This window comes from Vombatus ursinus, unplaced genomic scaffold (genome assembly GCF_900497805.2).
Source record: "Vombatus ursinus unplaced genomic scaffold, bare-nosed wombat genome assembly UNPS02014772.1, whole genome shotgun sequence".
Classification (NCBI taxonomy): Eukaryota; Metazoa; Chordata; class Mammalia; order Diprotodontia; family Vombatidae; genus Vombatus; species Vombatus ursinus.
The window spans coordinates 5,144,457-5,158,726 of NW_020954550.1; the positions used below are offsets into that span (position 1 = coordinate 5,144,457).

The 14,270-nt window shown below is 39.1% G+C and overlaps 1 protein-coding gene across 1 annotated transcript in view; it reads left to right on the forward strand.

Annotated features, from left to right (window-relative positions):
* CMYA5 (cardiomyopathy associated 5) overlaps window positions 1-14,270 on the forward strand; it is a 121,413-nt gene that overhangs the window by 45,488 nt on the left and 61,655 nt on the right. The window contains 4 exon segments of the mRNA XM_027863342.1: window positions 1-5,038; window positions 7,352-7,447; window positions 9,379-9,612; window positions 11,130-11,152. The exon segment at window positions 1-5,038 is cut by the window's left edge and continues 23 nt beyond it. Of these exon segments, the coding sequence (XP_027719143.1) occupies window positions 1-5,038; window positions 7,352-7,447; window positions 9,379-9,612; window positions 11,130-11,152 (5,391 nt within the window).

The window sequence follows — 14,270 nt, forward strand, 5'->3', positions numbered from 1 at the left end:
TGGGAAGCAGCTCTCTTCATCAGTGGATTCTGAAAGTGTGACACCAGAAAAGTTAGGCACTAAAGAAGATGGCCATGAAAAATTCACACCAACCTCTGAAAGTAGCACTAAGGTCCAAACTCAAGTCTCTGGAGACCACATAATGGAGCAGGTAAAGCCTGAAATTATCCCTTCTTCAGTCAAAGCAACCGGTTGTCTGGCAGAAGATTCAGTAACAGCCTTAGGCAGTGAAAAAGAAGATCTGGAAAGTACACCATATTCTTCCACAGATAAAAGAGTGTTGAAGGAATCAAAAGCAGACACTTCAAAGGTTGTGGAAAATGCTGATGAAGCCCAGCAGTCAGAATCAGAGAAACCTCTACCTGAGGCCAAAATCTCAATGCAAGAAAAATCAAAACTCTCCCTAATTCAATCTGGGGAAATAATGGCACCACTGGATTCCCCAGAAATAATTAACAAAGTGCCTGAGCAGGCTGAAATTGCTGCCCCAAGTACTGTCACCAACAGTAAAGCCAAAAAAGGAGTTTCATCTTTCACATCATGGATGGCCAGTCTGTTTTTTGGAATGAGTGCTCCAGAAAATGATGTTGATGAAAAAGAAGCTCAGCCAAGCCCTGCTGCAGACACAGCTGTGTTGGAAGGTGAGGTTAAAATGACACTTCCAGCTGCCACTGATGACTTTAATGAAACTGAGAAGCCAGCACTATCTCCTTTATCAGTGTCAGGACTCTTGCCTGAGAAAGAACCTACAGTCATTTTAATTAAAGCTAGTGAAGAAAGGGAGCAGAAAGAAACACCACTAACTTTACCTAACCAAGTAGATAAGGAGCCATCCAAGTTGACTTTGTTAAGAGGTGAAAAGGTGTCACAAAAATCAGAGCCACTACCAATTCATCATTTACTAGAGTCAGGACTGTTATCTGAGGCAGAATCTAGAACTGCCTTAACAGAATCTGGAAAACCAAGACAGTCCAAAGAAGAACCTATGTTTTTATCTGCCGTGGAGGAAACTCCACCAGAGCTGTCCAAATCTATTTCTGGGAATCTTATTGAAGAACATAAAATACCAGAAAATAGGAAGGAAGAAAAGCAACCTTTATCAGGCATAGGGGTTGAGATGCCATCAGAACTAGCAAGCATCAAAGTTACTTCTGCTCAGAATAGGACATATCTTGAAAACCAACCTCCTCTTTTGGGAAAACAATTGGTTTCAGAAGAAGATGAAAATGGTGCTCCTGTTCACATCACTAGTGACAACAGGGTACAAAAGGCAGAAATCTACACTCATTCTGAGACCAGCCAGTTGACAGAAGAATCAAAGAGTGTTTTAACCTATCTTGATGAACAGTATGACCAAGAAAAAACATTGTTCTCTTCTGTGGAAGTGGATCAAGTTACTTGGTCAGCAAAGTCAACTCCATCAGAATTTGCAAGTGAAAGGACCATGAAAGAATCAGCAAAGCTGCAGTCAAGAACTTTGACGATGGAAGAACCAAAAGATAGTTTAATTAAAGTTGGTGATGATAGACCAGAAAAAGAAATGCCAAAGGCTGTGTCTTCAACATTGTATGATGATGAATCTAATCTAAAAACTGTAAGTTCAACTGACGAAGAAAAAGTCTTAGAACAAAAACCATATCTCATCACAGAAAAAGCTGTGCTGGCAGAGAAGTCAGAAATGGCGGTCCCATTAATGCTGAGAGAGACAAAGGAAATAAGGATGGCTGGCCTCTTACAGGAATCAGAACTACATAAAGTGGAATACTCAAAAGAGTCTGTATTTCAGTTCTGTGAAAATAAGGAAGACAAAGGAATGGTGGCCATGATACCTGTTGAAGTCAGTCTGGTGTCAGAGATACCCAAGTTTGCTGCTTCAATTCCTAGTGAAAATCAACTCTCTTCTGCAGAGAGAGGCATGAGGGAAGATTCAAAACCTCATCCAGTTCTGGAATCTGGAAAAGTGTCTGAGGAATTAGGTATGACTCTTGGAAGCTCTGTGGATGAAAGTGAACCACTATCATTTACTAAAGCAGATTTTTTCAAGGAATCACAGATTGCTTTAGTGGGCCCCACAGAAAGGAACAAAGAAGAAAGTTGTCAATCTCCTTTGGCAGAGAAAGAAAAGTTAATTTTGGGAAGATCTGATGCTATCACTGTTAGTCTTGAGAAGGAAGGTGAACAAAAAGTTAGCCTTCCAAATTTATCTCCAGGTGAAAATAATCAAATGGCTCAACCTTACTCAGCAGGAGGAACCAATTTTGCCTCTGAAGAATCAGGAATCACCTTTGGCATTTTTCATGATGAAAGTGAGAATCTGAAAAACCAAACATATTCTTTGGCTAAAGCAGAATCAGTTACTGGAGAATCACAAATGGTGCTCTCAGTGGGTCACCCAGAAACCAAGGAAACAAAAACAGGAGGAATTCAACCAACTTCTTTAAGTGAAACTGATTCATTGGAAGAAAAGACTAGGACATCCATTCCAACTAGTCCTGGTCACAGAGTGGAAGTAGTCCAGGAGGACATTTGTGCTTTACCTGATATAGGAAGTCTGACATCTAAAATACCAAGTCACAACGAGGAAAAGGAACAACACTTGCTTTCCTCTGATATATCGCATGCCATGGCTAAGCCTTCAAAAGAGGTTTTACCTGGTATCACCAAAGAAAGCAAGAAACAAGAGCCACAACCCAAATTAGGAATCTTTGGTAAACTGGTGTCCAGAGAGTCTAAAACCACTCTAGATCGTCCTTTTGATGAAACAGAGACCTTAGATCAATTATCTTCTTTTCCAGAAGCAATTTTCTCACCTGTGAAATCATCAGCTGTGATTTCAGTATCTTCTCCAGAAGTTAATATATCAGAGATATCAGAAATTTCACCACCAGAAGTAACAGCAGCAAGTCAGGCTCACAGAACCAAAGATGGTGCACCAGATTCATCTATGCCACCCACTTTTGTCTCAAAGCAAGTTTCTGATTCCCAGACAAAGCCTTTGGGTGATCTTCAGGTAGATAAATCATATCCATCAGCAATTCTTGATTCTGATCATGTTACATGTGATATGCCATCAACTAATAATGAAGAAATTTCTTCCATGGAAGGCATAGCGAAGGAACCTGAAAACCTTTTTGTAAAAGAAGGAGCATTTGCAGCTCCTGTGGTGACCAGCAAGCCCCCTGGCCTCACAGAAGATCAAAAAAATGCATTTAGCATCATCTCTGAAGGTTGTGAAATATTGAACATTCATGCTCCTGCTTTTATTTCATCAGTCGATGAGGAAGAGTGTGAAAAAATGCAGGATAAGTTAGAGTACTTGGAAGACAAGACTTCACAGAGCATTCGACCCTTTCATGACGACAGTAAGGTCCTAGGCCAGGAAACTGAAATGAGAAATGAGTCCCATGCATGTCATTTGGATGTAGATGTGTCCTTGGAGAAGGGACAGATGCAAGAGAAAACTCACCTAGCAGAAGAGGACATTTCCACTGACTCAGATGTGCCCTTCAGTTATCATACAATGCCCAGTGATGTGGATTATTTTGAAAAATATACTTTAATTGACTATAATATCTCTCCAGAGCCACTGAAAAAGGAATCTTTTGAAAAGCAAGACATTGAAAGAGAACCCCAAAAGAAAGTTCCTGAAGAAACCATCTCTTTCCCAGAAAGTTCAGCAGATAAGACTCTGGAATGTGAGTTTGATTTGGTGAAATTAGATGAAAGCTTTTATGGAATGGAAAAGGATGATGGCAAAGTTCCTTATATAGGATCTCAGCCATCTTTACCCACCCTCAGATCTACTGACAGTGAGACTCCAAGGGATGTAGCCAGAGGTGTAGAATCAAAGTCTCCTGGAATGCCCTTATTCAATGAAGAAGAAGGAGTGCTGTCCCGAACTCAACTATTTCCTACAGAAGTTAAAGCTGTTAACCCAGAGTTGCTAGAGGAACCACCAGCAGTAGCATTCTTATATAAGGATCTGTATGAAGAAGCAGTTGGGGACAAAAAAAAGGAAGGTGAGACCGCCTCTGATAGGGAGAGCCTGAATTCTGAAGCTTCATTCCCAAGCAGACATTCTGATGCTGAGGAGGGGACTGGAATGTATTTTGAGAAGTACATTCTCAAAGATGACATTCTACATGATGCCTCTGGATATCAGAAAGACCAAAGCCAACCTCTGGAAGAAAAACCAGTTGGTAAAGAAGACTCATGCCGACTGATAGCTGGAGAAGGAGAAGTCTGGGGGAGGTTCGGAACTATTTTGGGGGAGAGGAGCATGGAGGAGGAACAGAAAGCTATGTTCAGTGAAGGGGAATTAAGAAGCAGTGCAGAAAACCATAAGGATGGAGAAGTACAGGGGAAAGTGCCCATCACTGAGGAAGTCCAATTGGCTTCTCAGAAAATAAGTTATGCAGTGCCCTTCCAAGACACACATCACATTTTAGAGAGAGTAGATGAACCTGATGGTCAGGGTAATGAGGAAGAAAATGCTAGTCCTGAGGCAAGTCAGCATTTCCCAGTGGAAGTATCTTACCCAGAAGAAGAACTCACGTCAGGTGCAACGCCTGCTCCAGAAAGCCTGCAAGTAGAACCTCGAGTATTTGTACCTGCTGAAATGACAGAGGCAAGGCCCTGCAGCAGCCCTGTTCAGGATGAATATGAGTTTGCAGAATTAATGAATTATGAAGTGGTTACTCAAGAGGATCTCTTATCAGACGACTTGTTTTCTCAATCCACGCCTGAAGATGTCCTATCCCAAGGCAAGGAATCTTTTGAGCTTATTGGTGAAAATGATGAATTTGCAAAGCAAGCGGAACAAAGTAAGTCTGTTCTACAGAAGGATTCCGGATCTGAGGTCGTAGAGCCAGAGCGATTATTGGCAGAAGAGAAAGATGCACAGAAAGAAACAAAAAAATCCCAGATCGACACATATTGTTACACATGCAAATGCCCTATTTCTGCAATTGACAAGATATTCGGCGCACACAAGGACCATGAAGTCGCGGCACTTGACACAGCTATTGATGTGGTCAAGGTAAATATGGTCTTAAAACTCTAATGGCTAGAATATTCCTCTTCTAAATACATGCTTCTCCCGGTCGATTTTGGAAGTGACCTTTATCTTTGATCCCTCAATCTTTTAAATAAATTATTGGAGTTGGAAAGGGCCTGAAAACCAAGGAGAACATTTTCCTCTGTTTTCTGCTTAACCTTCATGCAATGGTATGCAGGAAGATTAGTACTCACATGGGGGTGGGGTGGGGGAGTAAAATGATTTCAAATTCAAATAAAATACACTTTAAAGGGCACTGCTAAATAATTCTCAGGCTCATTTTAATTCAACATTTTAACACGTTGGAAGCTTGAATATGCATGTTCCCTACCAAATCTGCCCTTATCAACTTGCCCAACATTGGGTCTATGTCTCTGTAATTTGAGTTGAGCTGCAGTAGCTTACCTGGCACATTTTTAGACATCAATCTCAATACATTAGCGTCAGAGCTCAAGACAATATGCTCACTCCTCCTCCAGGCTGACCCTTGGTTTTCTTAATTAATGACTACTGTGGCTTCAGCAAAGGGAGTGTGGAGCATCTGGATTTCATAGCTACTACCATGAAGTTGGGAGTTTAAAATTATGTTATCTCAGTCACTAAAACTATCCTAAATACTTGACATTCAAAACTTTAATTGCCAAAAAAAAGTGTGTAGGGGGGGAGGGGAGGTGAGCTCAGAGCTAGTGATTTTTGTGCCTGGAGCAAAATAATCTCATCTAGGGCAAATAGCATGAAATGTACTTTCATATATATACTTAAAATATTTGGGGGATATCTTATGTGTTTTCATTGTCTTAATTTCTGAATGTATTCTTCCTCCTTCCCCTACCCTGAGAACCATCCTTTCTAATAAAAAATGAAAAAGCAATTCAGCAAAATTAACCAACACAGTATAAGACTAACAGAACAAGACTAACTGTATATATAATGTTCCAAATCCATAGTCCTCCACCTTTGCAAAGAAGGGAGGGAGGTGCATTTTCTTGTCTCTTCTTCAGGTTCAAGCTTGGTTATTATAATTACACAGCATTCACTTTTGTCATAAACTTTTTGAGCCAGCAGCCCCTGTGGGCAGAAAGACCAGGATATTGCTAGAGAGGTCACTACCAGAGGTGGGGGAGGAGTAGGTGGGAACAGGATGGGATAGGCTCAGGTGTGAACCCCAAGGGGATGAGAGAGTAGAGAAAGTGGGCTACTTAGTAGCTTTCTATTTTAACTAGCTCTTTTCACTAACTAAATGCTAATTTCTGTTGTTTTTACCTGCTGAAGAACTTTCAAGTGCTTTAAATTCCATCTAAAATTATGACCTTGAGAAAAAGCTCAGATGGTCCCACTCTAGTTATGCCTCATGGATAACTTCTTTTTGACTATTTAATTTTTTTTCTGGTCCTGTTGTAACAGGTATGGGAATAGAAAAATGAAAGGGACAAAAAACTCAACCAAAGGCAAGAAAGCCCATTTAATTTTCACCAAGCAATCTGTAAAGATTAAGAATTGACCAGGAAATTTTAAATAATAAGAATCAGATTATTTTTTAAATTGTTTAGATATTTATAGCTCTATGATTCTCTATGGTCTCTATACAGAAACTCTTAATTATTCAAGGTCTAATTATCTAATTTGTGAGTTATTTTACTTTCTCCTGGGTCCTTCCTCCATTGTTTGCCTTTAGGTAATTTCAGTGATCATTAGAATTTTAATCAGACTGTGATGAATGAATAAAATGAAAAGGGCTGAAATTCTTCAGTTTGATTTTGCTACTCATTAGTGCCAATAAAAGGGTTATCAAGTGAAAAAGTTGTAATTATAGTGGGAACTATTGGTTAAAATGTTTTAACTGTATGCTTCTTGTCAGAGAATTGAATATGGTTTCTTCTCTAGTACTTGAAGGAGAAAGAACTGAAAACTGTAGAAGGACTGAAATTTAAGAATACTCTAAAGAACTAAGTTGCTTCAGTGGATGCAGTGTGTTTTCTTTTTTACCCGTAGGCAAAGAAAATAGAGATAGGGTAAAAAATTTTATTTCAAAGTAAAATTATAATGAAAAAATTATTTCAGTTGATAAGCCTGGTCTTTCTAGTGTTAAAACAAGATCAAATCTCTTGAGGAGGTGATGTCCAACAGTTTACAAGTCCCTTCCTTTCCCATAGAATAGAAAAATAGCTCTCAAAAAATATCAGTGTTTTTGTGGAATAAATGTTTAAAGCTAGATATTGGTAATTACAAAATATTGCCAAGGCTGTTTCCTCAAATATTATGTAATTATCCTTATCCTTTTTTTTAAAAATTCAGATTCAATTAGGAGAATTTCTAGAAAATTTGAAAGAAAAGTCTCTGAAGATTGAAGCATTTGTTACTGAGATAGAATCATTCTTCAATACTATCGAGGTGAGTTACCACATTTAGTTCTCTACCAATATGTCTCTTGTAAAGGACCTATTTTATTCAAGTAGTAAAGACATTCCCAAAGGAACTAAACTGTTTTTGTTTGTGTTTTGGCCATAGTTAGTTTATTTTTGCCATTAGAAATGAAGTGTCTCTAAAGTCTTCTCTCTGTGAAATCAGAGATACCATTCTAAGTAAGGACAGTAGGACCAAAGTTTTCAAAATAATACTTCCTTCTCACATGACAGTTTCTATAGTCAGGATGGGAGAATCATTAGGTGAGCAAGACAAGACACCATCCACTGAAAATCCATTCACAGGACTAAATTTCAGCCTTGTTTCATTGATGTCTATAAACCAACAGGCATTTATTAAGCACCTACTATATGCCAGGCCCTCTGCTAAGCAATGGGTATACAAAGAAAGGTAAAAAATAATCCCTTCCCTCAAGGAGCTCACAATCTAATGGGAGAGATCACATGCAAACAAATAATACAAGCAAGATTACATATATATGTATATACATGTAAAATCTTGTTTATATTATCATATATATCATATTACATGGGATTTGTAATATCATATATTATATATATGACAAATTGGAGATCATTTCAGAGAGAAGGGACAAATGTTCCTGCAGAAGGTGGGATTTTAGCTGAGATCTGAAGGAAACCAGGGAAGTCAGCAGACAGAAGGGAGGAGGGAAAGATGGAGATAAGCATGACTAAATCTCAGCTATGGCAAGGGCTTAGGGGGTGGTGGCAAACAGCTTTGCGTTTCTAGCTACTAGTTCCTTCCTGTTTACTCATTGTGTCCCAGAGGGGATCATTGTCAACCCAGGGTGGAAGCTCATTGAAGGCAGGAACTTGTGGGTTAAGGTTTTTTTTTTTTTAAAATATTCAGCACTTAGCATATTTACTTACATACAATAGGTAGCTTAATGAATGCTTGTTGAATCAATAAATGAATCAATGAGTGAGGGACCCATGAAGGAAATGGCAAAATGGCAGAGGTCTAAGGCCATTAGAAAAGGCTTTTTTACTAATGACCAGCACTATTAGCTAGTTTGATCAAACATGTGAGTGTATCAGAAAGAGCAACATATGATGTAGAATCACGTTCCCACTAAGGTGAATGTGTGAGTGTAGCAAACTGTTCAGTTTTTCTACGTAGATATGAGGGCTTAGCCGATCAGCAAAAGGCCTTAAATCTAATTCCTGAATATGGTAAACACTAGTCATGGAACCTTTCTCTAAGAGGCTACATCATGTGTCTTTTGGGTAATTATGAATGTCTTTTTGGTATTTCAGTGACTGAACTCTTTCACACATAGTCCAAAATAGATCCCCTTTATGTTGTTTTGCTCTTTATTTTTTTAATTAGACCTGTGATTTCATTGGAATAGAGCTCTCCCAATGGGAAAACATCTTTTAGCAATGCAAATCAGTGCCTGCTAAGCAACTTGAGAGTTGTTTGAGACATTGAGTAGTTAAGCAACCTGTCCAGGGTCACAGTCAGCATGTGTCAGAGACAGAACTTGAACCAACCCACTACACCTTGCTGCTCCTCTAAAGTTGTACTTTTTGGTAGTTTAATAAGATTCCAGTAGTTAGAAGTCTTCCACCCACTCCCAATCACATACAGTATATGTACTCTCCTTTACATGTTTAGAAAAATGAAATTCTCTCGCTAGAAAAATCAGAAGGTGACATCCTTCAAGTTTACTTGAGAGAGATATGCTTTTAAGAGGAATCACATCTGGGTTAGCGTGGTGGCGCAGTGCCCTGAGTTCAAATCCAGCCTTAGACACTTATTAGCTGTGTGACCCCGGGTAAGTAACTTAATCCAGATGTCTCCAAAAAGAATCACATCTCAACAATATAATTGTACTTTTTGGATTCGCCCTGGTTTTAAAAGTATGCATTTTCCAGGAAAACTGTAGCAAAAATGAGAAACGGCTTGAAGAGCAGAATGAAGAAATGATGAAGAAGGTGCTGGCCCAGTATGACAAGAAGGCACAGAGCTTTGAGGAGGTGAAGAGGAGAAAAATGGAATTCCTGCACGAGCAGATGGTGAACTTCCTGCAGAGTATGGACACCGCCAAGGAGACTCTGGAGACAATCGTCAAGGAGGCGGAAGAACTCGACGAGACTGTTTTCCTGACCGTAAGCAATTTCTATGGCAGCAGTGCCGATCACTTTACTGCTCATGAGGACCTTGGCCCTCCAGCGTTTAAAAATAAATCTCACGTGCCTTTCCATACATATCCCCTGCAGTTACTCAGAAGAGGATTCATCATCTTTTTCATTTTAACTTGTGCATCTATTTAATTCTAGCAACTTCCAACAATTCTAGACTCCCCTAACATTTATCAGCAGGACAATGTGAGGGGTGGGCAAGGGGGAGCAGCAGGAAGCATCAGTATGGACTCTCCGTACTGGGAGACCTATGTATTCCTTTTAACCTAAAAAGGGAAGAGAGTTCAGTCTCCAGGTCTAAAATCAGGCCTAGATCTTCCCTGTCTGTAGTATCCCTTTCTTCATTTGGTCTCCGGACTGTCCCTCTCAGGTGGCCCTCTCTCAGTTGACTGTGCCCTCCCTTCAATCCAAACTGTTTTCTCCTTTGCTCCCCCTTCCTTCAGGGCTCATGAGGTGACCAAACCTAAGCTGATAGACTGACTCATCCTAAGATGTTCATAGGTGATATTGCCATGATGCGTTTTCATTTGAATAGACAACTTAATATCTTCGTCCAAAAAGTTAAGGTTGACTTTGTGGTAGGGAGTGCTTTTGGGGCCACTCAGACCCATCCTTAAGATTCCCTATCCCTAAGGCATTCCATAAAACCAGCTGCTGGATTGACCCTGGAGTCAAGAGCAAGTAATCAGTGGAGATGATTTCCTGTAGTGGGGGTCACTAGAATGTTCGAGGACTGTTGTGAAAGCACACTTTGCTTCTGGGCAGGGGGGAGGGAAGCGCCAGCTTTTGTTGGAGATGGCATTACTTCCTAAAGTCCTCTATGCTTCCTGTAATGTCTAGTAAGGCATAACTGTGGAGAAAGGCAGAAGGGACGAATGTTGATCTCTGTTTATTTGCCTCTGGGGCACAGCCAATAAATACAGATGGCAGCCATGATGTAAATTAGGTAGACATCTACAACCTAAAAAGAGAACTAAAATCTAACACTTGCTTTAACCTTAATCGGGGTAGGAGGGAGGGATGGGGAAAAGGTATGGATCTCATTCTTCTTGTAAAGTCATATATAACATTTACAAAGTACAAAGTACTTCCTGGTCCCTAATAATCTAATCTGCTTTCTTCAATGAGAGTATTTCCTTCTCAGCAATAGCTCTAAGCAGAGCAAATTTTAATCATTACTGTTGCTTCAGTAACTGAAAAGCCCATTGTATATATAAGCCTCTATCTATCCCATTTCCTTGATGGGTAAGCTGAAACAAAGCAAATTTCCAGGACTCACTTTGAAACAGCAACAGAGCCTGAATGATGTCTAAAGTTCCTGTCCACAATCCACGCGGTTTCTTTTGTTGCCTTAGGTGAATCCACCAAGAGTGAAACAGCCTTTGTGGAATTGTGGGAGGGCTGTTTAAAAGGATGCACAATCTTGAGGTTACTGTTACCTGCTTTGTGGTATTAACTGGCTTCTCTTTCTTTTCCTCCACCAGTCATTTAAAGAAATCAATGACAGGTATATGAAACATGGCGTTGGCATACCTTAGTGACTATGGAACATAGCATGGTTGGATGCTCTATTAATCCTTGAAAGCTTCATAGAAAGTGTGCTGGCAGAATAAAGGACATTGATTTAACAAGCCACCAGATAGTATTCCTTAGTGGCTGAACTTTTGGAAGCCCAATGACAGCTTTGAGGATGCATTGTGTGCATTTGGATAACAGCAATCATAATATAACGTTTTCAACTGCTTGCTTTAGAAGTGCTCTTTATATACAAACCTATTCTAAATTGATGCTTCTTTTTGTTAGTGCACAAAAATAATTTTGAAGGTGCTTAGAATTATTTTTGTTTTTGTTCAGTCACGTCCAACTCTTCTGGCCCCATTTGGGATTTGCATTTCTTTCTCCAGATCATTTTATGGATGAGGAAACTGAGGCAAATAAGGTTAAGTGACTTGCCCAGGGTCACCCAGCTAGGAAGTGATTTTTTTTTACATCTGTAAAATGAGCTGAAGAAGGATGTAGCAAACCACTCCTGTGTCTTTGCAAGAAAACCTCACTTGGGGTTACAAAGAGTTGGGCATGACTGAAATGACTGGAGAACAATGAAACAAAGACTTCAGGCAACTCTCTAAAATCTGAAATATTTTCTACTCACTGAACCATATGTTTTCTTTTTTTTCTCTTAAAATAATTTGTTACTTGAGATGGCATGCAAATCAAATTGTGATTTAATGTAAAAGAAAAACAAGAAAATTATCTGTGATGTGTTATTATACGAAAAAATAAGTACAAGTTGGAATTCTAATTTAATCATAAAGAAATGAAATATCATGGTGTGATATTTTCTTGAAAGAATTAGGAGATGTTTCATCAGTTTTAAACTTAACTGTTTAATTTTTGAAGCAGCTCACTATTACAAATATTTTTTGCAAAGAGAAGTAGCAAATTACAACTACCTCCATATTAAAAGAGCTAAGGCCACTTTTAAGGTTACTTTTAAAAAAAGATTTCATACATGTTGTCCTCTATTCCCAGCCCAAGATTCTATGATTTTAGTGAATTCCAATTAATAGGGTCTACACTCCTCTTCAAAATGAGTACCCTAAAATAAAGTCATTCACTTTTAGTCAAGCAGTAAGCAGATTTACAGTCATTCTATTCTCGGATAGATCCCTGATCCCACCAGTTTGAATGTTTTCTCCAGTGATGCAGATAATTACCCATGCCTGTCTGTCCTGGGTGATACTTGTTCATATTGCCCCATGTCATCTACAGAAGGGATCTACCCAATGTGCTGGAGGGCTTCTTTGTTTTCTACGGACATAGCAAAGATATCAGTGGAGCGAGCACTCAGGCTGTCTAACCATCATCCCTTGCTCTCCCCGCATGACCAGTCCACCTTCTTTTTGTGTCACACAGTTCCCTGATGACATCATTTCTTCCTGTCAATCATTCAAGTTCCTCATAGTAGTTATATATCAAGGTTTCCTCAAATCCATCGTGTACTTCTCCATTTCCCTCGCTGATAGTCATTTTCAGTTCTTTGAGGACCAAATCAATTTATACATGGATAAGAATTTGCTTACTTACATGGAATTATTTGCTCATTTAATGCAAATGGTATTGATAAAACATCAAGATCTTTATTTGAGTTGTGTGTGTGTGTGCATGTTTAATTAGATAAACTTTTTTAACGCTAAAAATTTGACAAATTTTTGGTGCTTCTAAAAATCAGCACACTAATTTTCGAACCATCCTTCACATACTACCAAGTGCAATTAGCTAATTTGAGTTTGTGCTTAAACTTGGCTTACTTGTGTGCCATTTTAGTGGTTTTAATTTGATTGTTCCACTGACAATTGAATTGGACTCAGAAAACATGCATGTCTGTGAATGAAAGAACAGACCCGGGAGGGCCTACTTCTCTGAAAACAGAAAAATTTTGAAATTTGGTAAAGAGATGTGAACAATTAAATAGAGCACTTAAAAAACCCCAACATTGCCAAGAAAGTGATGAAGCTTGATTGCTTTGCAAAAAAGAGCACTTTCATGTCCTCAGAACTTCCTGTGGCTCTAAGTTAATGCCATTCTCTTTAGTAATAAGTGCTAATTGCCTCCAGGGCTTTTTACCTTGTTGGGCTGTTTTCTCTCTCTCTCTGTCTCTCTCTGTCTCTCTCTCTTTCTCTCTCTCTCTGCTGTCTCTGAAGGCAGTTCACTTCTTGTATATTAAATGATTTTTCCTACATTAAAAAAAATCCTTAAGCTACAAGGCTGCTGTCAAGTTATTCAGACTCAAAATTTGCATATCTTGAAAAACACATTTGCTCAGAAAATGCTGCTCTGTTCAGGGCATGCATCTATTTCTAATTTTGTTCTTGTGAGTTGAAGTCATGTAAAAAATGGTCGTCCAGATCGTTCTATGTTCTACTTATAAAGATGAGCCCTCACCCTTTCATGTCCTGGCAGTTTTGAGGGAGTAACAGCATCAGGGTAAAGTGGAAAATGCAAATATTGACTATAGCTTTAGTTGTCATGTTTAGGTACGTGAAAACTTTACCATTGAAACAGCAATATTTGTTGATCTCGCTCTTTGCATGCAGAGTATTGTACTCAGTGCTTGAAGGTCATAATAAGAAAACACCACAAGGATTCTATTAGAGTATAGATTTGGAGCTGGGGGGAGGGAGGCTTAGAGGTCATCTCATCCAGCCCTCTCATTTTACAGATGAAGAAGCAGACTCATTGACTTGCAAGAAGTAGTAAGTGGTAGGGGTAGGATTTGAACCTTGGTCCTCTGACTTCAAGTCCATCTTCTTACCTTCCGTTAGAATCGGGTTCTCTAGAACCTTTCCCCCTAAACAAGTTGAAAATGTATTTCATGGCTCTAAGCAGAGTACCTTGAGCACACGAGGCATTCAATACATATTGAATAATTTGATTTCCGTTCTCTGAAGAAGATATTAGTTCTGAGAGAGAGATTCCCATTCCCATTCAAACCTTCATTGTCAATTTGACCTTGGTTTAGTTGGTTTTTTGGCTCAGTCCTTGGAAGATAGGACAATGGCTATCTTTCATCAATTACAATCAATAGTATTTGTTCAATCATTTCGGTTGTGTCTGGCACTTTG